Genomic DNA, 23,763 nt, shown 5'->3' with positions numbered 1-23,763 from the left:
CAAAATTACAAAATCTTACCAAACTTACTCTCTGGAAAAAGGTTGGCAGAATGATTCAAGAGTTAACTCTTTTTATTTAATCCCAGACAGCCAGAGTGATCATGAAGTCCCTTATGCTGACATCGTGATCTCCGTGAGGGGGTCCAGCAATCCGGATCTATCTGACACCTTTAACCAGACTTCAAAAAACCAAAGACCGGTGACAAAAAATATACTATAAATAAATACAATTATTAAGGTGGTTTTTCCCACTGATTTGTTCAATTGCATGTGACCTGATGAGTGACAGTGTGAATGTGTTTTGCAGAGATGGAGGGATGAGGCCAGAGCAGGGCTACTGCATGCTTCAGCTGACAGACTGCACATCCACTCTAAAGAGGTCACTAGAAAATTAAGCACAACGTCTGAATATGCTGTAATTACCTACTCCTGTGAGGCTCTTAGTTAGTTACTTCAAAAAAAACTGCATCTCTAATTAAAAAAATTGAGGGAAAAATGGGAAAATCTTGAATAGTTGTCTTCACAATTTTTGTTCACTCCAATTAAAAAACTTTAAACTTTGAATGCTTGTGTCATGCTTTTATATTCTTGAAGGAAATATTTACTGTATACATTTTTTTGCAACTCATAAAAACATATTTTTTTTACTTTGTTGGCATCTTTGCCTTTTTTGACCAGGAAGGTCTGTATGACTTAAAGCCACAATATGTAATTTTTCGCCTCTAGATGTTGCTTATTCAAAACAAAGGCATAGCTTGATGACGCCTGGATTTCGCAGAGCTTTTATTAAGCCGCAGACGACCACTTCCACTTTTACCGGTCATGTACGCAGCTCTGTTTTATCATATTAGATACATTATTTGAATGTGTTGCAAGTTATGTTATAATGCTACTCTGTGCGTTCGCTCGGCAGCTACTATGAGACACTTGTTGCACACTACAGTAAGCTAGATCGATATTAGGCATGATAGAACATGTTACTCGCAAGATTTAAACAATAAGACTAACTGTGTTGAGCTATAAAACAATGATTCGTTTTCTGTCGATGAATGTCTCCAAACAGTTGCTCACCTGTCTAATAAAACACATAATATATTAAAGCGTCTTTGGTGTTTCCATGGTTTTTACAAAATAATACCAGAAATCGAGGGTCACATGGGGATGATGTCATTGATAGGCGACCCACGGACATGATCCGTGTCCTGGTTACAATTGCGTATTTCTCTGGATTTAAACATCCTTGGATCATTTGGGATAATGTAAGTACACAAGTCAACAAAATATATAACATTGTTCTAGTGGTTTTATTTTATTCTAATTTAAAGGCGGCATGAATTGGAAGTTACAACAGCCTTATTTTTCCCCACCAATTGTAAAGTATTCAAGTAAAACAGCTTCTCGAACAAGAAAATATTTAGGACGGGACTTGATTTTGTCCATGGGGAATTGATTGGATTGTTGTGGTCTGCTATTGGTCGATCTCATGTGAGTGACAGGTTGTCCCACCCTCGCGCCAGTAAACACTTCAGAGAAGAGATGTCACTGCAGGAGGGAGGGGAAGTTATTTTGATTAAAGATTACGAGAGAGGGCACATGAATTAAAATAATAATAATATTGTGCACATATAAGTCATTTTTAAATACTAAAATATTCCATAAAAATATGAATTGTCCATTTTGATTTCATGGTGACTTTAAAAGAATGTGTCCAAACAAATGTTTTTTTTTTTCTCCAATAGTACAAAAATGTTTAATAACGTTACCCCACTTATATTATAATGCTTTTTGTGAATTCCAGGGGGTTATATGCCTCAAACCATCCTACACCCTATGTGTAACTATCCTTGTTGCATATGGAGTGCCCTATGATGAAAGATTAGAAACGCCTTTGAATTCGTTCACACTTCACATATTTAACTTGTTTTGGACTTGTTGGTATTTATATGGTCAAAAACATGGTCAAATCTAACTGCATTTGTACACTGTCATTGTTATGATATTGTTGGAAATGTCTTTACCTGCGGAATTAGTTGCTGCACATGCAGGTGTTGAACTTTATGAACTTCATCGTTGACAAACGACACGCATTTGCAGGTTTGTTTTTAATTGATTGTGGGGAAATATCAACTTCTTCAACCTTTATTTTTGTTCTTTGTGTTCCAGTATTCGCTTCCAACGTCGAATGCGTTAAAACTGTTTGATTGATTCAGACTGAATTGTGAATCGATTCAGAATGTTTGACCGATTGACTCGCGATTCGCTAATCGAGCAGAGCAGACAGACCATACACACGATTGCTGAAAATATTGTGTGGAGGAAATGTTTCTCAAGTAATCTTCGTCGTCAAGGATGTATCCAATAGTGACATTGAGCATATGGCTCGTAAAGTTATCGTACAGTTATCATCACGTAATTTGTTTAGCTGGTTTTTAGCATATTTGTTATGCCAATATGGAATTGAAGCAATTAAATTCTAAAATGCTACTCAACGCTTTTTAATGTTTTGTTTAATGTTTCGGAATAAATAAATAACTGTTCATTTTGTGTATTATTGTTGTTGTTGTATTTTATTCCTAAAATGTTATTTTGCGTGTTTAAATATCTATATTGGTACTACTAATATTTTGACATTTTGAATCCTGAATCGTTTTGACCCTCTCCGCTTTCGGTAGCTGGAATCACGTGCTGGTTGCATAGCAACGGTTTACAACATTCAGCTCGTTTTAAAACGGTAAGAAACATCACGCCAGTCCACCTTGTAAAATTGTTAAGTATATGTTGTGATTAACGTTACCAATTTAACCAAACAAGAAAATGTGGGTTTGACAGAACAAGTGTTAGAATATGTAGTTCGTTTCACTGATAAAAAGCACAAGTTTGTCTTTCATCTTAGATGACTTTTAGCACAACATATGCCAATATGAATATGTGTAATGTTACGTCATGCAGTAAAACTTGATGAGATGAAACTTAATTATTTTATTAAATTATTTTTGGAATGATGTGGAAAATTAGATGTAAACTAGCCTGTAAACACCATTAATTTTTAATGAATGTGTCTTTTGCCAGTTTTTCTCCTTATTCCTTAGACTTGGGGTGCTGTATTATAAGATGTCTGTTCCCTTCTCCAACACAAACCTGCGGATCCCTAAAGGCTTTGGGAATTTATTGGAGGGTCTTGCCAGAGAAGTGTTGAGAGACCAGCCTGAGGACATCCCTACCTTTGCTGCTCTCTACTTCACAGAGCTTCTTAAAGCCAGAGAAGGTGACTGAGATGGTTTCCTTTGATCCTGGTGTTTACTAGTTTTTGATGACATATGAGTAATCATATACAGTATGAATTAGTCATTACTGGACACAGTATGCCTTTGTCCAAGATAGAAATTATTTTGTTTGCAACAACTACTGTTATTATTAAATCTACTACAATCAATGCATTGAATATAATATTTTGTTCCAGAAAGTGGCCTAGACCCAGCAGAGTGGGGTGCAAAGTTGGAAGATAGGTTCTACAATAATCACTCGTTTAAGGTATCTAAAGATTTTTTTACAAAACTCATTTTAGAACCATTAGATTATACTACAGTTATTTCTTTTAACATGCATGTTGTTCGTTCTTTTCAAAACAGGGCACAGCAATACAAGGAACCACCATTTCACCTAAAATAAATACAAGGTGTGTGGATGAGAAAATGTGATTTCACTCTTTCACTCCTAAACAATTTTCCAGATGAGAGAAGAATCAAAGTGAAGACAGAGTGAGGATTTAAATGAAAATTTAGACAATAAAACTTGTAGTTTTGGTTTAATTTCCTTTATTGGTTGTGCATTCTTGCAGTGCAGCAGGTTTAAAACATTATTGCAGGATGAAGCTCGGCCGGTGGCTCTCCGTCTCTGAGGCAGGGCTTCGATCATTTGATCAAGCCGAGGGCGGCTTTCGGACGATTGATTGTAGTGTCAGAGCACAGATATGCATCTGGGTTGTACATTAGGATTAATTTATTACTCCTGTTGTACTTGTTTGTGCTTTTATTTACTTATAGTATTAATCACTGTTGCATATACAATTATCCTTGCCTTCTTACATGTCAATTTTCAGAAACAACGCAGGCCGTTCTGAAACCTTTGGAAACAATGAAACCCAACATTCTGCATTAAATGACCTCAACACTAATAATTCAGAGGACACTGAAGTAAAGCAAAAATATGATTTAGGAAAGAAGCTCGATGAGGAATCCAGTGAGAGGGAACACAGACCTGCTGCAGATATTCCCCATGTGGGAACAGCAGATGTTGATATATGTGCTCAAGAGCTGAAGGACCACAGCGGGATTCCAGAGCAAACATCAGAGGTACTGAAAGATGAAGAGGTCACAAAAGAAGAGCCTACACCTCTGCCTTCCTTTGCTGGTCTAGCAAATGTGGATGTATGTGCTGAAGAGATAAGACACCCATCTGAATCTACTGAGGACAACAGAGACTTGGGAAGCCCAAATCCATTGCCTCCGAATGGAGAACAGCCGGAATCACAAGATGAATCTTTTGTTGAAACCCCTTCACATATTGATCAAGATGTAGGCAAACCACCAAATGAAATGTCTGATGATGATGATGATGATGATGATGATGGCCATACTGAAGATGCTGAACAGGGAGTCTCAGAAATGGTTGATACTATATATGAAGACACTGACTCAGAGGAGAAGAGCATTGAGCAGGTTTATGTAGAGGATTCAGCTAAAAGTACAATTGAAAAAGATGTTACTGAAAGTGCAGTAGAAGCAGTGCAGGAATCGGAGGAACATATTGAAGAAAAGGATAACTTGCCAGACAGTGACGATCAGGAAGAAACCAATCATGAGTACAGCAGCACCAACGACTTTGTAGAAGATGTAGCCGATTCCACATCTGATATCAATAGTAAATCACTGGAAATGGAAATGAAAGATGCATATATTGAGTATGGTGAAGAAACATATGACAGTAAAAGCGAAATCATAGATGTTCTAGATGAAGCTGACCATCAGTGTCCTACTCGTACAGATGAGCATGAAACTGAGAACAGCACTGATGAACAAAGTACATCTAAATATACTGATGCAATTGAGGAAGACCTTTTAGAAACCCCAAAGTCAGTTTCCCAACTAAACAACAGTGAAACTGAAGTAACAGAGAATATGATAAGCAATGAAAATTTAAATACTGATGTAATGGAAGATTTTCTTGAGAAAGATTTAAACACAGAGAACGTAAATGAAGGGAGTGATCTTGACAGTGATGGCTGTGATGCTGAAGAGATGGAACCAGACATTTCAAACATGCCTCAGCAAAATATGGTAAAAATTGAGGATGAGGAGGATGATGAAACCCATGATACTGAACCAAAGGAAGCTGAAGAAGCTGAGCCCAGGTCTTTAGAGATAGAAATGGATGTTATCGGTGAGGAACATCCTACAGAGTCACAAGAACAGACTGAAAACACTGAGAATGATGCAGATCAGGAGGAGCAAGGAGATAAAAGCCAGGAATCGACACTTGACAGTGAGAACCAGGAGAATCCTGATGGCAATGAACCAAAGGTAAGGTTGTTTTTTTTCAACCTTCATATTTGATCATCATAAAGTATGGTATTTCTATAAAAATATGGGTTGCGTAATTTTATTTATTTATTATTTAATATTGTGATAGAAGCCTCATTCTAAGGCTGGGTGATTAATCACATTTTATTTTGAATTACGTTTCCAACAATTATGAAAAAATATCATGCCATACAACAAGTATTGTGCCACATTCCATTTGGCAATGATGCTCTTAAGTATATATATATATATATATATATATATATATATATATATATATATATATATATATATATATATATATATATATATATATATATATATATATATATATATATATATATATATATATATATGTATATATATATTTTATTATTATTTTATCTAATTATTTTATCTAATTTTACAATAATACAACTTTTTGTCCAATAAATACAGGCTATTTCCAAAATCACTGAGGTTATGCTGCCTTCACATGCTATCGGAAATTTCCTACTTCCCACTTCTGAAGTCGTGATTATGAGCTCATTGCATTTGAATTTTGTTTTCGAGAGGACGTTTATGTAAAAAAATTTAACTAGGAAACTAGTATTTACGATAATTCCAGGAGCATTAAATAAACATGATCTTAAAGGAATAGTTCACCCAAAAATGAAAATTATCCCATGATTTACTCACCCTCAAGCCACCCTAGGTGTATATGACTTTCTTCTTTCAGCCAAACACACTCAGAGTTATATTAAAGGGTTACTTCAGTGATTAGCATTAAGCTTTGTATCAGTGGAAACCCGGTAGTATATTCAAATTATGGTACTTTTCCCTTCATATCCCCCTGAGACGAGAGAATTATGCATTTTATTTCTGGAAAAATCAAAATCCAAGGATTTTTTGCCAAGAGACTAGAGACTACAGGAGCTAGTTCCACATGTTATCAACCCGCCCATAGATCTCACTCACAGAATGTAAATGCGCACGGCCGCTGCCGCTCGGCTCGGGCATTCATAACGGGGCGGTACGGAGCAAAGAGTGTTTCAACTTTTCAATGAATTCCTATGAAAGTTAAGCTTCCATATGCATGATCTGAAAACTCGCCAGACTGGACACGCGTCGTGAATGACTGCCGCGCTTACCTCAGCTCTGCTCAGCTCTTCGCTCTCGTGATGAATGAAATCTGACTCCTGCAGCTGCGTTTGTCCCGTGACTTTCGTTCGGCTCACTCACACTTTATTGAAAAGACACGTTCAGTTTTTAAGTGTAGTGTTTATTCTCTAACTGAACGAAATTAGTTTATTAGTATGAAAATCAAAACAACGGTGGGGGCGGTGTCATGGTGGGCAAGTGATATAACCAGTAGCCGTGGCTTTGGGTGTGGCCTTGTAGGACAGCGAAGCAAGTGCATCCTGGGAGTTGTTGTCTTTCATCCACATGAGACAAAAATACATTTTCGGTCTTTTCTCAGCCTAGAAGGCACCAAATTCAAAAATAATGTCACATTTCTACTACATAAATTACCCAGTTTAAATACACATTCATCTTCCCAGGGCTGAAGTACCCCTTTAAATAATATCCTGGCTATTCCCAGCTTTCTAATGCATTGAATAGCACCCGAGTTTTTGAAGCTCCAAAAAGCGCATCCATCCATCCTAAAAGTAATTCATACGGCTCCAGTTGGTTAATAAAGGCCTTCTAAAGGGAAGCATTGAGTTTTTGTAAGATAAATATCACTGGCTTCTGGCAATGGCTGTATGCGCGTTCACAAGAGAGTTGAGTTCTGGTGGACGGGTGACCTCTGACACGGTGTATAACGTAGAATAGACCACGCAACTCTCTCGTGCGTACGGGTGTTGCCGGAACCAGTGATTATATTTTATAAAGTTTTAAATATGGATATTTTTCTTACCCAAACCTATCGCTTCACTTTAGAAGGCCTTCATTAACCCACTGGAGCCGTATTAATTACTTTTAGGATGGATGGATGCGCTTTTTGGAGCTTCAAAAACTTGGGCGCTATTCAATGCATTACAAAGCTGCGAATAGCCAGGAAAAAATACAACTCTGATTATGTTTGGCTGAAAGAAGAAAGTCATGTACACCTAGGGTGGCTTGAGGGTGAGTAAATTATAGCATGATTTTCATTTTTGGGTGAACTATTCCTTTAATATTGACCAAAATAATCATGATAATGTTTTTTGCCATAATCCAAACAGCCCCACGTCATTCTTTACTTTGGATACAGACTGTTCCTTTTATTGTTCCAAGTTATTAAGTAAAAATAAAATCTTCAAGGACATGTCTGATCAACAGCATGGCTCTGTTCCTCTCTGGAGAACAGTGATTGAAGATGTCCCTGAAATAGTCCAGCTGGTGAGTACAAGACCGCAAGAGGGTCAAAAAAAAGCTCAAATTAAACATACATCTCACATCATACGAACACTATGCATACACTTTAACAAATGTTTAAAACATTTCTTAAAGAGATGTTCAAAAAGGTTTAGATCTTTTACCAAGAGGTCAGAATAATATCCATATGCTTCTTTAAAGGGGTTGGAAGGAGACAGATTTGGTGGTGTTTCCATGGAAACATTTTACCGGCCATTTATCTGAGGGAGAAACTGATCTAGATTTTGGAGTTGTGTGATATTTCCAAAGAAACAGTATAGTGTATGTAGCCTATTAGCTGTTTCACTTTTCAATCCTCAGTCCGAAGTGCAGTGCTTCAAGTTCTGTAGGGGTTCATTAGAGACACGCACTAAAGCAAAGCTCTCTTCCTCTCACTCCAATGTAGGTCATCGAACCTGACCTATATCAACTCTTGTCCAATGACTTTATATGCTGTAGGAGGAGCAAGGGAATCATGTAGTTTCTATTTTCAGGAACAATATTCATGGCTGTCATCAATCTCTGGAATGACTGTAAAGTCACCTCATCTTCTTCTTGGAAACTCTGTTTTAACACTTCGATGCTCAGTGAACCGACTTCATTAGCTCACCAGCCTTACGCATCCAACAGATGCCAAGAAAAGAGAAGTGATATTACAGCGCAGAGCTGCATGTTCTCTCTTTAATCTTGGTAGGGTAGGAGGCAGCAGATTGAGCAGTGTTCTAGAGAAATAAAGGGCAATGGATTTACTGTCTATTTGTCTTACAGTATTGCCATAGGGTGGAGGAGGCACGGACTGTGTGGGACTGACTGAGATGTGGGGAGCTGCTTCTAGTATTTTCTTAGCTTATTTAGAACTGTGCATATTTGAAGTAATGTTATATAATTGGTTGTGTCTCATTTTTTTCCACTGCAAGGCTAAACTAGGAATCTCTGATCCGATTGGTAACAGGTGACAGGAAAGTGAGAATAGCTAATGGCGCTGAAAACGTCAACATAAAACGAAATATTTGCAACGAGTCCTCCTGTCAGTGGCCGTCAAAGTGATGATGCTCGCGCGCGTGCTCTCTACACCGTTCCGCGCGCACGCGTTATCTCTCTCTCTCTCTCTCTCTCTCTCTCTCTCTCTCTCTCTCTCTCTCTCTCTCTCTCCTTCGATCCTCCCACCCTAAAAGACTCTGAATTATAAGGATAGTTGGAGGAGAGACGTATTCGTCCAAGGTATTTTGCCCTGCGAGGAGGTTTACGCTCTGTTGCACTTGCACGAGACGAAAACACGTTTATCAGCGTCTGTAATTGCGCGTCATGGATTGTCATGTCGTAAGTACTTTTACTATTACTATTTTTTCCTGAAAAGTATTTAATAAATAGAAATAATTAAACTTTTGTTTACTTGCTTAGGAAATAGAAACGTTAAACTTATTTAAACTTTATTCAGTGGCGGTAATTTCATGTCCAGTAATTACTTTTTAATTTAAGAACGGGTTTGTGGTTTGTCTTCAGATGGATTTTGTGCTCATTATCATTTCACACTTTTCAACTGTTTACTTTTTATGCCTTGAAAAGTATTAAGCATATGAGTAAGCTTTATAGAGTTTCAGTGGGTTCAAAAGATTTGTGTCTGTTGTTATAAAAATAGTATTACAATTTTTTATTTATAAACTGAATCTACAAAATGTAGACAATAAAAACGTTGAATTATTGGAAAAATTGTAATTCATTTTAAAATATCATGACTCTTTGTGACGCTATAGCCTACAGCAAAAACATACACTTGTACTTTTGGCGATATTTCCTGCAGTTCCAGATGTATTTATTTATTTAATTTTTGGCCAGTTAAGAACGTAGGGCGTGGCCATAATCCCATACATTTTTGCAGGTCAAATGTAGGCCTATATTTTTTTTTCTGTTGTATGCCTAGTGTGCATATGAGGACATTTGCATATTTTTTATGTGTCTGTCATCAGCTTTCAACAGCCATTGGGTTAACACTGTCTTTAATCATGTCATTTAAAGGTGAACTATGTAGGATTTTTGCAGTAAAACATCCAGAAATCACTAGGCCAGTGTTATATATTTTGTTCAGTTGAGGACTTAGAATATCCCAAATGTTTTCAACTATTTGTAAATCGTGAGAAAATTGCTATTTTAACCAAGGAGCCGGGACGTGTGAGCTATGCGTGTGAGGGAGTCGCCTGTTGATTGCGTCATATCTGCGTCACCCTCGGTCTCCGGTTTTATTCAGTGAAACGCTTTACTCTCACTGCAGTGTGAACAAGTGTCATAGCAGCCGCCGAGCGAACGTCATAACTTCCTTTTCAACACACTCAGATATATCTAATACGATAAACAGAGCTGCGTTACCTCTCACTCAGCACTGGAGAAGAGGAAGTGCCGCCGGCAACTGTGTCATAATAAAAGTCCCGCCGGCGACTATGCCATAATAACTGTCCCGCTCTTCAATCGCTCCTGCGGCCTTGCTCAGCTCCACAACACTCGGTCCTGCTCTGCTTCACTACAGTAATGTTAATAATCGCATCCATGAACATGATTTCTGCCCGAGTCCTATCCTGACTGTTTCCCACCGGCTGTGAGGTGAAGACCACATGTCCCGAGATTCTGCGCTCAAACGTGGCGTCATCAAACTACGCCTTTGTTTTGAACAGGCGACCTCTAGTGGACGGAAAAGTTACATAGTGTAGCTTTAAATGGACTGGAATAGACATGGGAAAGGCTTGTGCACAGTTTCATTAGAGGTGATCCATGGGTAAGCACACACTAAGCCTCTGAGGCAGCAGTAAAATGAACAGATGCGTATTTATAGGGGATCATGCAACGCCTCTGCCTGTGGCGATGTATGAGCATGTTGGCAAAATGCTTGGTTAATATGAAAAGAAGCTGATTCTTAGTTCAAAAGTGGGTGGACATGCTCCTACCAGGGTTTTTTTACAATGGACTTCTGCTCATCACCCTCACACAAGCTGTTTAAAGACTGCCAACCAGCCTCTGCTGAGCCATTTTACATATGCTATGTTGGTTGTTGTGGGAGAAAGCATGTGGTTTCACAGCTTCAGGAAGACATAATGAGACAAAAAACATCACATCCCACCACACACCGTTTAATGATGTGTGATGACATGCTTCACAGAGCGAATGCTGGAGGCTGGTCACAGTCGGACTTTGCATCTGGGTGGTTATATTTTATTACATTTCTGTTCATTTTATTTCCATTGGGGACAGGTTTCTCACACTCTTAAAAATAAAGGTTCTTAGTTGGCTTATGTATGGTTCCATGAAGAACTTTTAACATTTATGGAACCTTTCCATTGCGCAAAAGGTTCTTTATGGTTCTTTTAGATTGTTAAAATGTTCTTTACACTAAGAAAATAATGGTTCTTTTGAAAAACTGGTCATTGAAATGTTCTTATGATAAACCAAAAAGGTTCTTCTATTGCATTGCTATGACAACCCCCTTTATTTTTAAGAGTGTAATAGAGAAGAGGATCATTCAGTTAGTGATTTTAGATGTGCATGAGAAGGTGGTCCTAAAAACATTTCTGTGGAGCTGATGGATAGTGATTCATTGCAAGGGGGCTTAAATGGGCAGGAGATACATCATTTCTAAACCCACTATAAGATCTCAGTGGATAGTCTGAATCATTTTAAGAAAGAGCAAAATCAATATGCAATGCATCCCTGCTGAAATAATTTTTCATCCCTGTCAGGAGGAATGCAGCCAGCCACAAGAGGAAGAGGACATCATGGACATCCCATTGGATGACCCAGAGGCCAATAAGGCGGCCGCCAAAATCCAGGCCGGTTTCCGTGGTCATATGACCCGGAAGAAGATGAAACCTGGTGAAAAGCCCAATGAGGAGGTGAGCAGCAGTGGTGAGGCCCTCAACGGCAGCCAAGGGGACTCAGGTCAGTCACTGTCCCCAACAGTCAGAGTGAACAAAGTGGTCACCAGCTATCTTGATCCAACTCGGCTTGGCAAGACATTTAAAAACCCTCACAGATCCTTGCTGAATTTGGCTGAGATCTGAAGTAAACAACTAGAGCATTGAACTTTAATGAGAGTTCAAGAGTGGTGATTCACCCTTTTTCTGCAGGCTACCCGTGAACCAAAGATTTAGAATTAAAAAGGTGACCACTTTAGTATATGAGCCACAAAAAACCCATCAAATTCAAAATGAAAAATCAATCAGTTATGCTTAATGAGTCACATTATACTGAGTAAACATAATAAGATGCTCAAGGGTGCTTTTTAATTACCCTCTTGAGTGTGTCGGATAATTATTTTCTTAATCAAGTAATTATTAATGAGCACTATCATTTTCCCTGATTGTTAAAAGATTGCAGCGGTTTCACCGATTTACAGACAGCCAATGGAGTCCACAGAGTCTTTCTGTATTCTCTATTATCTCTGTTTGTTGAGACACAGATCTCTCAAATCTAATTTCTTTTGTGGGTGGCTTAAGCCTCCACAATTGACTCAATATTAAAGCCTCGCGCAGATTTATCCCCCTTTCAATTTTCTTTCGGGTGATGTGTTTTGTTCTGCACAAAATTTTCTAGAGATGCTGTTTTCCTCATCTCAGTATGTATGCAAATGATTCTCGATTGGTAGATCCCCAGAGGTTTGCTGTGATTCTAATTTGAAGCAACAAATAGGCCAGTGCTGATGGAAAGACCGTTAATGTTCTCGCAACCAAAGCTTCCATTTGAACTACCTTCATCTGCGTCGTCCTTCGAGGAGGAACACGAGCAGATCTGGACTTTTGATGTGGAAAGTGGGGCAAGCAATGAGAATGAAGGTGTCCTTCCAACCTCCAGCCGGGCCCAAATATCTCTCCTTCAGCTGTGCCGCTCCACTCTACCCCACCTCTGTGCCGAATTTAGGCCTTTTCCCGAGCAACATCAACCCAGTTCTTAGTTGCTAAGCATTTTATGCACGGAAGTGTTATTTTTATCCTCAGGTGCATCTGCATCGCCGAAACGAGGCTGTGCTCTGTTTTACTCGGACAAAAATAAAAGACCGGCTAAGATGAACTTATTTTCTGGCAAAATCAATCAATAAGTAGGGCTTTGTCACATATATTTTTTGAAGAATGCCAGTAGAAGCTATCAAGCACAAAAAATTACTTTCTTACTCAGTATTTTATACTTTTCCAGTTGAGATATCTAAACATTCTTAAATCAAGATGCATTTACTTATACTTGGCATTTATAATTCTGTGAAGAACCTTTAACATCCATGAAATCTTCTTTATAAATGGCTCTTTATAGTTCTTTCTCAACTGGTGGGTCGCAAACCAAAAGTGGGTCACAGAGTGTGTAGTCAAACAACAACAACAAAAAAACTTGGTTTTAAATGTTTTTCTGATGCAAGACTTTTATTTTGAAATATGTGCGTGAACGCTGTTGACTCTTCTGTCAGACACAGTTTAAGTAAAGCTGCGTTTTCCATTTTCAATATCTGCTGTCAGATGAGATGTTATCAGGATATATATCATCTCGGTCATTATGCTAATGTTATTTTCGTGAATTGTTAACTTTTGGAGCCTTTATTCTTTTAGATATAGATTTTTTAGATATTTGTTGTTGTTTTTTTACTTAGTATTTTTGGATCGTTTTCAATTACAATTTGCAGTGAGTGATGTTACATCATCGCCATGTTACTTCACAGTTGAGTAGACAGCCGTTTGTTGAAAAACTGAAATATTCAAGTACAGTAAACCTAATACAAGTGTGTGTTTTGCAAGCAGGGGGAACAGACGGAGTAGAGACAGATGCCACATCTGGTCCAGAGCAATGAAGACCTTTACTCAAGGTGGATGGCTTTCTCCAGGGATTTATTTTTTGTGTCGAAAAAGAAAGTAGTGAAATTAGGCTGGATATGTCATCTGATGTGTGAACTCTTTCTCTATTTTCTGCTTCTTATCCAGTCCGGGTGAATTTCTGCCCCAGCATGCTTTTGCATCCCACAAAAAGCATCTGTATACTGTATATCTGATATTTGTACGAGAATTTAACACAGGCTTATTCAGTCAGGAGGTCAAGTAGACTTAAAATAATGCATCATGATTGAGTTTTGTCTTTTTTTGTTACTTGATATATGGTTGTATGATTATGATTGCCTTGATTTGACCATGTAGCCGCTATCACGATAAGATGTGAAATTTGTTTATTGTCATGAAATCGAATGTTATCAGTTGTTTATAATTGTGTTGACTGATGTTTGGTTTGCACCATGTACTATGTTGAAAATGAAATCAGAGCTTCCAAAGCAGCATATGGCATGGCAAGATCGACTTATTTATTATCGACTCATTTATTTCCATTTATTTTAATTTGTAAAATGACGTTTTTTAAGGTAGTGCATATCATTAGAAGTATAGAAATTGAGTTGTGACAGCTTAATGAGTGATAGCTAAGATCACCTTGCATGTTGACATCAGCATCAAGCTCTGTATCAGTTAAAAAAAGCAAATAAAAGCTCAGAAATGTGTGTTGCATGCATTGAAAATGATTTCATGCAGTCAGGGGCTGATCATTAGTCTTTTGCAGTCCTTATATAAAGAGTGATAAACAGGCAGTTATATATATATATGCAGCAGAAATTGAAATATTAACCTACACATCAGTCTCATTACTCCTGCTGAAGCATCTCACTGGAGGGCTCACAGCTGGAAGGCTGTGTTAATGAGACCTGGACAGTCATTTATCAAGGACAAACTGCCACATGCCCAATCAAATCAGCATTTAGTATTATTTAGTAAACAGCCTATAGCATTAACTGTTATTGAATATACTTTTTTTGCCTGATAAATGCATGTGGCAAAGCTATAAAGAACTCTCAAAAGAAAGATTGTGATAATTTATGATGCATCTAATAACACAGTAAGATATGTGAGATGGTGCTACAGTATGTGATTATACTCACGAGTCACGACTAAAGGCCATCTTGATATGCATGTTTTTATCAAATAACTAGAACGATTAACTAGGAAACAATACCAAAAGGCAGCTCCAGTATCATAAAACCGGTTGCACTTTATTTTACAGTACGTGTACTTACAGTGTAATTACCTAAGAGAGTAATATAAGCAATATAACTACTTGGGTTGAGGTTAGGTTTAGGGGTAGTACCTTGTTATTACATTGTAATTACTATAATAAGTACATAGTATGTACATGGGGACTGTAAAATAAAATGATACCATAAAACTAATACTTTAAGGAATCAGTGTCATAATGAACCAGAATCAGTGAATATGGAATTTGGTCAGTTGCTCGCAACTTGTGCACTACCTTTATAAGTCATAAGGACAGTTCACACCAAGAATAACTATAAAGATAACCATAAAGATAACTAGGCCTATATTAGCATCCACACCAATGAACGATAACACTGTTTATTCTAAGCTCTCGCTGCAGTTTTATCGTCTGCCGCTTTAAATCTTCAAACTCTTTAAAGCGGAATTGATTCTTGTGAACAGGCCTTTATACCAAGTTAGCTTTTGGTGAGAAATGGAGCAACTTCATTATTCTCTGATTTATTGTACACTGATTTGGACCAGATTTTTGAGTCAGTGAAAATCAGATCTGTCCGTGCTGTGAAGAATCATTCAAAAAAATGTCAGTGAATAATCACTTAAACGTCTACTGAAGTGCCTTGAAACATGTAGCTATTCAGTGTGTTGACTTAATTTACACTGAAACAGGAAGACGGAACGGAACATATCCCTTTTTTAAAATAGCCAATAGCATTTCGTTTAGTCCTTGAGCTAGGCAAAGCTGCATTTGACAGCCTATGAAGTCCACAGTGTAATAGATTCCCCTTTTAGATTTAATATGTAACTGTTAATAAAGCAAAACAGTGAACATAATCATGCTGAGAATGTGTAGTTTAGAAAATGTATAATTTAGGTTGGTGCATGGCACCGATGTTATCTCTTCTACTCGTCAGTTTCTAATGCTGAGGCTCCTCAATCTCCTTTATTTCACTTTAAAATAAAGCATTTTATGTAGAATTCAAATGGGTTCGATATGTTTTCTGGTGTGCGCACTTGATCATATCTGCTCTGAGCTATCGTGTCTCTGGATTGGAGCAGACTGTGCACGCTGCAGCGGTTAATGTGACATTAAAGGTATAGTTCACCTAAAAATGAAAATTACCCCATGATTTAGTCACCCTCAAGCCATCCTATAGGTGTATATTACTTCTTTGTATGTCTTTCAGACGAATACAATCAGAGTTATATTAAAAAATGTCCTGGCTAATCCAAGCTTTATAATGGCAGTGAATGGCAACCCAAAATTTGAAGCCCAAAAAAAGCACATCCATCCATTATAAAAGTAATTCACACGGCTCCATGGGGTTAATAAAGGCCTTCTGAAGCGAATTGATGGGTTTGTTTAAGAAAAATATCTATATTTAAAACTTTATAAAGGGCTGCCATTATAATGCTTGGATTAGCCAGGACATTTTATAATACAACTCCGATTGTATTCGTTTGAAATAAGAATGTCATAGGAGGGCTTGAGGGTGAGTAAATCGTGGGGTAATTTTCTTTTTTGGGTGAACTATTCCTTTAACATGAAAACAGACTTCATTAACCCCAATGGAAAGCATATGTGCATACACTGTCTGAATCTTTCCCTATCCCTTATATAGTACACTTTGTGCCATTCACCATGTAGAAAATAGTAATTGTGTCAACAAGTCAACAATTTCAGCCGCATCTTCAGCGTCTATTTGCAGCATAGGGGCGGGACTCCGCTTCATATTCTAGAGAGCATTTGATTGGACAGGAAATGTGATGAGAAGCTGAAGTGCATAGTGATGTCATCAAAAACATTGATCCATATCGACAGAAGTGAGAGACTGAAAGTTTTGAGCGCTTATCTTCTAAATGTGAATTTTGTCATTGTTTTGGAGCACACTAGCTCGACATAGATAACCTTAAGGCTATACTAAAAGTCAAAAAACTTCATTTTGATTTCATGGAGACTTTTATTTTTGGTCTTTTCGTCACACAAAATGTACGGCTTGGAATATAGTGTGTGAGTCATATGGACCACTTTTATGGTGTTTTCATGTATTTTTTGAATCTCGAAATCTCCAGGATCCATTGATTGTACGTTTATGAAAAAAGATCTTCTTTCGTGTCGCACAGAACTAACTCGACATGAATCATAAAACGACATGAGGGTGAGTAGGCTAATCATTTTAGGTGAACGATCCCTCATTTTAGGTGAACATTTTAGGTGAACGATCCCTGAGAAGTTTGAGAACATAAGTAATGAATCTATTTCCCCATGACAATATTAATCACTCAGCCATTACATAAAGAGCTGCACTTCATTAGTTTGTGTACTGCGCTGTATAATTAAAGACATATGGCGCTCCGTTAATCTTTTTTCTCTTTTTTATTGTGTCTGACGTACTGTGGTACATTTCGCAGTCCCCAAACTGGGGTGACTTCATAAATCCTGCTTTGAATGTTTTCATATTTCAAAGTGACTCACTTATTATATTTGATGTTGATGTGGCCTAACCTTGTGAAGTTGATTTCCTCAAATCAAGTGGCTTTCGAATCAATTTTTTCATAGGCCACTGATTTTTAATATTTCTAAACTTGGATAGGCAGGAGGAAAAACTGGACAAGATGTCCTCCGCACAGCAACAAAGACCTGACACAATTGTCATTTCTTTGTGTGGCTCAACTTGTCTTCTTCCCCGGGTGAGAAATGAGCGCTTGAACTCAGTCGCCCACATTCCCTCCTCCTCACGCAGGCCTCAGCTTTAGGGGGCTCCAATGTAACCTCCCCAGAATGAATTCTGTCACTGGCTCCATGACTTACAGTCTCCTAACAGCATTTTTACAGGTTGCCTATGGCAACACAAAGTGCCATAAGACAGTTCTCTCTCAGACTGCTGCTGTGTGTCCCATGATTCCTGCCCTCGACAGACTGCTGCTGACAACGCAGTCCCACCGCCGACCTGACAGCTGCCACACCGCCAAAACATTCAGCTAACCTGCACAACACAGGCATTTTATGTATTTATAGCCTGTGAAAGATCGAATTACACTTGAAAATGTGTGCGTGTGTGTTTTAACAAAAAAAGGAGAGTGGATTTGCATAATTGTGACTGCCAGTTACTGTTTTGCCTCACAGAAACATGCTCAGTTAACATTAGTACTGACTGGCTGCTACATCTGTAGAATCTCATAGCATCTCAGTCGTGGATTGATGTTGAAATTACTCTGCAAATCTGAAATATCTGTCTTAATCTCAACACTCTTTGAACTGTTCGTTTTCTGTGCTTAATTGGCTCTTTTGTATTTCGTAGGAGCATTACTTCAAAACCTCCAGTAGAGGGAGCCTGTATATAACAAGTTTACCATGCAGCAACAAAAGCCTGCCAATGCTTGATCTACTGTAAAATGTCATCTTAAATGTAAAGTTTCCTTACAAACTAACTGAAATACAATAGGTTTAAGTTGAAAATTAATAAAACAGACTACAACATTTCTAAAAGAAATTAAAATGAAAACTGAAAATATAAAAATAAAAGCAAATTAATATATTAATAAATATTATAATAGTATATATATAAATAATATTGGGTAAACCAATGGCATATATTGACATTAGTCTTAACAGAAAATAGGAATAGTTCATCCAAAATCAAAACTTTTGTCATCATTTACTCGCCATTATGCAAAAAGATATTTTGAAAAAGGTTCATGCTGTTTTTTTTATTTAATATAACAAAAACATCCAGCAGCTGGCAAGCATCAAAAAGCACCATAAATGTCTTGTTAAAATTTGGAAATGTTTTACGAGTGATTGCAAAGTTTCTCGGGGGAAACATATAAGTTATTTTTTCATGAAATGTTCTCATGTCTCATGAAGTCCAGTGCACGTGCACTATAGCTTCAAGAGGATATTCTCGACTCCAGCGGAGACATATGTGAGGATCTTTCATGGTTTCAGTGCACTATTGACCTTGGATGTTCCCACTGACTCTACTTGACAGATTTCTTCAGAAGATGAGAGAGTCCGGAAGACTTTTATCCTCCAGAGGACAAAGGCTAATTCCAAGCTTTGTGTGAGTATGTTTGTGTCTCAGAACCCTACTAAAGCTTTGATCACCAAGAACAGAGGAGGCCCTTGAGGATAACAGACTGTATGTTCCATTAAAAAGCTTTTTCTTTCTGAAATTATTTGCCATTTTGCATACATAATCTGCTCCTTTATGCTGAGTGGGAGGCTAACATTTCAAATGCTCAGTTTGGATACTCAATTTTAGCTCCTAATTTGCTGTCTTGGTTTGGCATGTATTATCAGAAATGCCATCTGTTGTTATTTAATTGTTTTCATTGTGTGCTAAACAATAGTTGGGTTTGCTAGCATCACTGTTGCTCATAATTGGCATTAACTATTTGAACTCCTTTTAAATATATATGCCTACATTAGCCTGGATGCCAGCCGAACTTAGCTCCTAAACGGAGAACTTGTTCGTATATGCATTCACCTTTACTATTTCTCTCAGAAAGGATGATCGTGTTGGTATGTACTCCGTGTATCCTTAAATTCTTTTTTTACAACACCGGCAAAGATCGTTTCACTCATCTTTTTCTTCAAACTTGTTCCAGCGTGCTGCGTGCAGACAGGGTTGCCAAGTTTTTACCAAAAAAAAAACCCGCCCAATTTTTTCCGGGGGAAAAAAGGAATTTGGGGGGTAAAATATGTGTTATTTTGGCAGGGCTGGCAGCTAAAATTCGCATTCCTGGGTCTGTATATCACATAATTGGGTCGCTTCAACCAGCGGACTTGGCAACACAGTGCAGTTTAGTTCTGTTGACACTTGACTACTAACGTTATGCGTCGCTCCGTTGCTCTGATTGGTTGTAGGTCTATCCAATTGAGGTCTTTCCTGGTTCGGTTGAAACACGCCCCATAATCACAGCCCAACGGAGCAGTATCAAACTCATATTCTGACTAGAATTGAGTATGACGACGTCAGGCTAGGCCTACATACTAAAGCCTTCAAATGTTGGGTTTTCTGCTACACTCATAGTGAATATCTCTTTCTGTCTGTGGGTGTCTGTGAACACCGCAGCTGCTGACCTCTGCAAGACAATGACATAATCTCCCAGACAGACATGTGATGGCTAAGCCACAATTCCTGGCACATTTTTTCTTTTCAGCACTGTAAATAATGTCTTGTTTCAACGAAGAGTTAAAGCTGCACTATGTAACTTTTCCGTCCACTAGAGGCCGCCTGTTCAAAACAAAGGCGTAGTTTGATGACGCCACGTTTGAGCGCAGAATCTTGGGACATGTGGTCTTCACCTCACAGCCGGTGGAAAAGAGTCAGGATAGGACTCGGGCAGAAATCATGTTCATGGATGCAATTATTAACATTACTGTAGTCTGAAGCAGAGCAGGGTTGTGTGAGCTGAGCAAGGCCGCAGGAGCGATTGAAGAGCGGGACTTTTATTATGACACGGTCGCCGGCGCCACTTCCGCTTTTCCAGTCATGAGTATGAGGTAACGCAACTCTGTTTATCGTATTAGATATATCTGAGTGTGTTGATGATGTTATGATGTTACTCTGCCGTTCTCTCGGCGGCTGCTATGACACTTGTTCACACTGCAGTGAGAGTACAGCGTTTCTGCTAAATAAAACCGGAAACCGAGGGTAACGCAGATATGACGCAATCGACAGGCGACTCCCTCAAACGCATAGCTCACACGTCCCGGTTCCTTGGTTAAAATAGCAATTTCTCACGATTGACAAATAGTTGGAAACATTTGGGATATTCAAAGTACTCAACTGAACAAAATATATTACACTGGCCTAGTGGTTTTTGGATATTTTACTGCAAAAATCTTACATAGTTCACCTTTAAACTTAAAACAAATCAAATTAATTAATATAACTAAATAAAATATATATTGTTAAATGCTTAGTTCGCCCAAAATGAAAATTCTGTCATTAATTAGGCAACTCACCCTCATGTCGTTTCAGACCCGTAAGACCTGGCTGCATCCGAAATCGCATAGGCTACTATATCTTGTGACATAAGAAGTATGTCCGAATTCACAGTACTCATAAATGAATAGGCAAAAAGTAGCTGGGAGACCTACTACTTCTGGCTAGATTCTGTGTGCATACGATGGACATTTTACTATCCCATGAGGCCATGGAAGAGGATTAAAGGGATAGTTCACCCAAAAATGAAAATTCTGTCATCATTTACTCACCCTCAAGTTGTTCCAAACCTATATGAGTTTCTTTGTTCCGCTGAACACAAAAGAAGATATTTTGAAGAATGTTTGTAACCAAGCAGAGAGAGCAACCATTCACTACCATAGTAGGGAAATAAACACTATGGTAGTCAATGGTTGCTCGCTTGGTTACAAACATTCTTCAAAATATCTTCTTTTGTGTTCAGCGAAACAAAGAAACTCATACAGGTTTGGAACAACTTGAGGGTGAGTAAATGATGACAGAATTTTCATTTTTGGGTGAACTATGCCTTTAATGTTGGTGAAGCGACGCAACTGACGCTGATAGGTCACAAAATAATGACAGCTTGGAAAATGTAGCTAAGCCCGGATTACATTCATACTACACACTCATACTAATAGAACATACGGTCGTGAAGTAATTATTATTATATTACTTATATAAAATGGTATTTCGGACTCAGCCACTCGTTCGCTTCAATATGCGTGATGTGTTGACCCAAGAGCACGTTGTTGCGTGAACTCGTGTTGAAGATTATTAAGTGGTATATTGCGTTTTTTCGCGCAAACAAATCCCTCGCGTCGCTTTATAAAATTGAGTGAGTCACATGATTACTTTTATGGTGGCTGCGTCTGAAACCTGGAAAATGCTGCCTTGAGAGGACACATTTCAAGGCAGGAAGGCACCAAGGCACGTCCGAATCTAATGTTAGCTTCACTTCCTGTCTCCTGAGATACCTTCATCTGATCGATTTTTGAAGGCAGCATAATAGTATCCTTTGCTGCCTTTGATATCCCACAATCCTGTGCGTTCCATTCTGTGACAGTTGAGCTGGAAAAAAAAGATGCCGTCCGAAAGTTGCATTTGCTGGTCAGTTTGTGTGTAAATGTAAGTTTTTTTACCACCATTTTCTAATTCTGATGTCATTTCTAGCGAGAAAATACTAATGTAGTAATTAAATATTTGTTTAGTTCTCACCAAAGCTCTCTCTATTTTGCTGTAGATCATTAAACGGTTACACTGCCTTAGAAGTCTGTCCGAAATCGTTTCGTGAGGTGCCTTACAAGCCGTTTTCTGATAAGGCAGCGAGGCAACGAGTCAGCTGCCTAGGTTTTCGGACGCAGCCGATGTCTTCCTTTCTGGGGCTTGAGTGTCTGTTGCACAGCTGTCAATGGAGGGACAGAAAACTCTCAGATTTAATTAACAATATCTTCATTTGTGTTCCGAAGGTGAACTAATGTCTTAAGGGTTTGGAACGACATGAGGGTGAGTAGCCTAATTAATGACATAATTAAATTTTTGGGGTGAACTAATCCTTTAAAATATACTTAAAATAAATAAATTAATTAATTAATTAATGAATATTGGAATATAATATAATAATATTTTATTGCTCTAATTATTTATTAAAATAAATGAGTTTGAAACTGGTCATCTAGATTCATTTTAAAGAGTCTCTATGAATCGTTTAAAGCCAAACCATCCAACTCTTGTGCACAAAGGCCTTTTCGCTGAAGACTGATGTCTTAGCAACCTGTAGGTCCTCTTTTCATCCGTTATGGCCTGGTGGGTCAAAGATATATGGGGCTTACAGTGTGCTCATGTGGGAGGGCCTGCATGGTTAGGGGTTGGTGGAGAGGTTTTTCTTAGTTTTTTTGAAAAAGCATGCATTCAGCCTGAGCACTTGTCCTTGAGTAGTTGTATAGAAACTCCAAAAAAAGTTCTCCTTTCATTCATATTGTAAATGATACGTCAAGTGTCTGAATTAGTCCTCCTTGAACCCTTATTAAAATTGGGGGCTGGAGACATATCTTTGTTAAAGTTTTGATTGACTTAATGGCTGCCACTCAATAAACGCCTGTACTGAATTATCTAATGACTTAAAAGTTTCTTTTAGATCAAAATTGAAATCTGACCATAGCTACATACATTTATTTATATTTTTTCTACTTATCATTGAGTACTTTTAGATGTATAAACCGAAATAGAAATATAAAACAAAGGCTGTCAATAAAATAAAATAACTTATTTCTAACCTTTTTTTTTTAACATAAGGCCTATTTGACAAATTGTCTATGAACTTTTCTCCAGCCACCTGAGGTTCCAAAATCTTTGAAATCCCCTGGTCTAAGAGCCTCGATTTAATTCGTAACTCAATTGTGACAAAATGTGTGTCCTGCTTTTGAATGCCACTGTGGATGTATCATATCATGTCACACAAATGTGCTCTAATACGTGACTGCTCATATCTGCTATATATAACAGCAAAAACACGTCTCCAGCCATCTCACACTCATCCTAGTGCTTACTGAGGAGACAAGCACACACATGCACAAATGCACACACACAAAGGGGCCCTGAAAATAATCACTGTGGAGAAGCTTATAAAGCGTGCAAAGCACACACACGCATACGAGATCGCACATAGAGCTGTTGTTCAGGCTGGGGTCCTGAGAGTGAGGTTCAGAGCAGCCAGTGTCCCGTCTGGCAGGAAGCACTCTGCATTCTCAGCGACGTGCCTTGAGTGGACAAATC

General features: G+C 38.2%; 1 protein-coding gene across 1 annotated transcript; it reads left to right on the top strand.

Annotated features, from left to right (window-relative positions):
* The first annotated feature begins 9,138 nt into the window (after window positions 1-9,138).
* Window positions 9,139-14,469, top strand: nrgnb (neurogranin (protein kinase C substrate, RC3) b). The gene is made up of 3 exons (XM_079823907.1): window positions 9,139-9,278; window positions 11,684-11,882; window positions 13,727-14,469. Exons 1-3 carry the CDS (start codon window positions 9,264-9,266, stop codon window positions 13,774-13,776), a joined length of 264 nt encoding a protein of 87 aa, XP_079680033.1. The 5' UTR covers window positions 9,139-9,263; the 3' UTR covers window positions 13,777-14,469.
* The last annotated feature ends 9,294 nt before the right edge of the window (window positions 14,470-23,763 follow it).

The sequence above is a fragment of the Gobio gobio genome (assembly GCF_949357685.1).
Source record: "Gobio gobio genome assembly, chromosome: 8".
Lineage (NCBI taxonomy): Eukaryota > Metazoa > Chordata > Actinopteri > Cypriniformes > Gobionidae > Gobio > Gobio gobio.
The sequence above is the reverse complement of the archived record's forward strand: the minus strand, read 5'-3'. Positions and strand labels throughout refer to the sequence as shown.

Bases quoted from the DNA above. Each gene is read 5' to 3' on its own strand.
- nrgnb (XM_079823907.1), top strand. The intron at 11,883-13,726 runs GTCAGTCACTGT...TTTTGCAAGCAG, and splicing joins CGGCAGCCAAGGGGACTCAG to GGGGAACAGACGGAGTAGAG.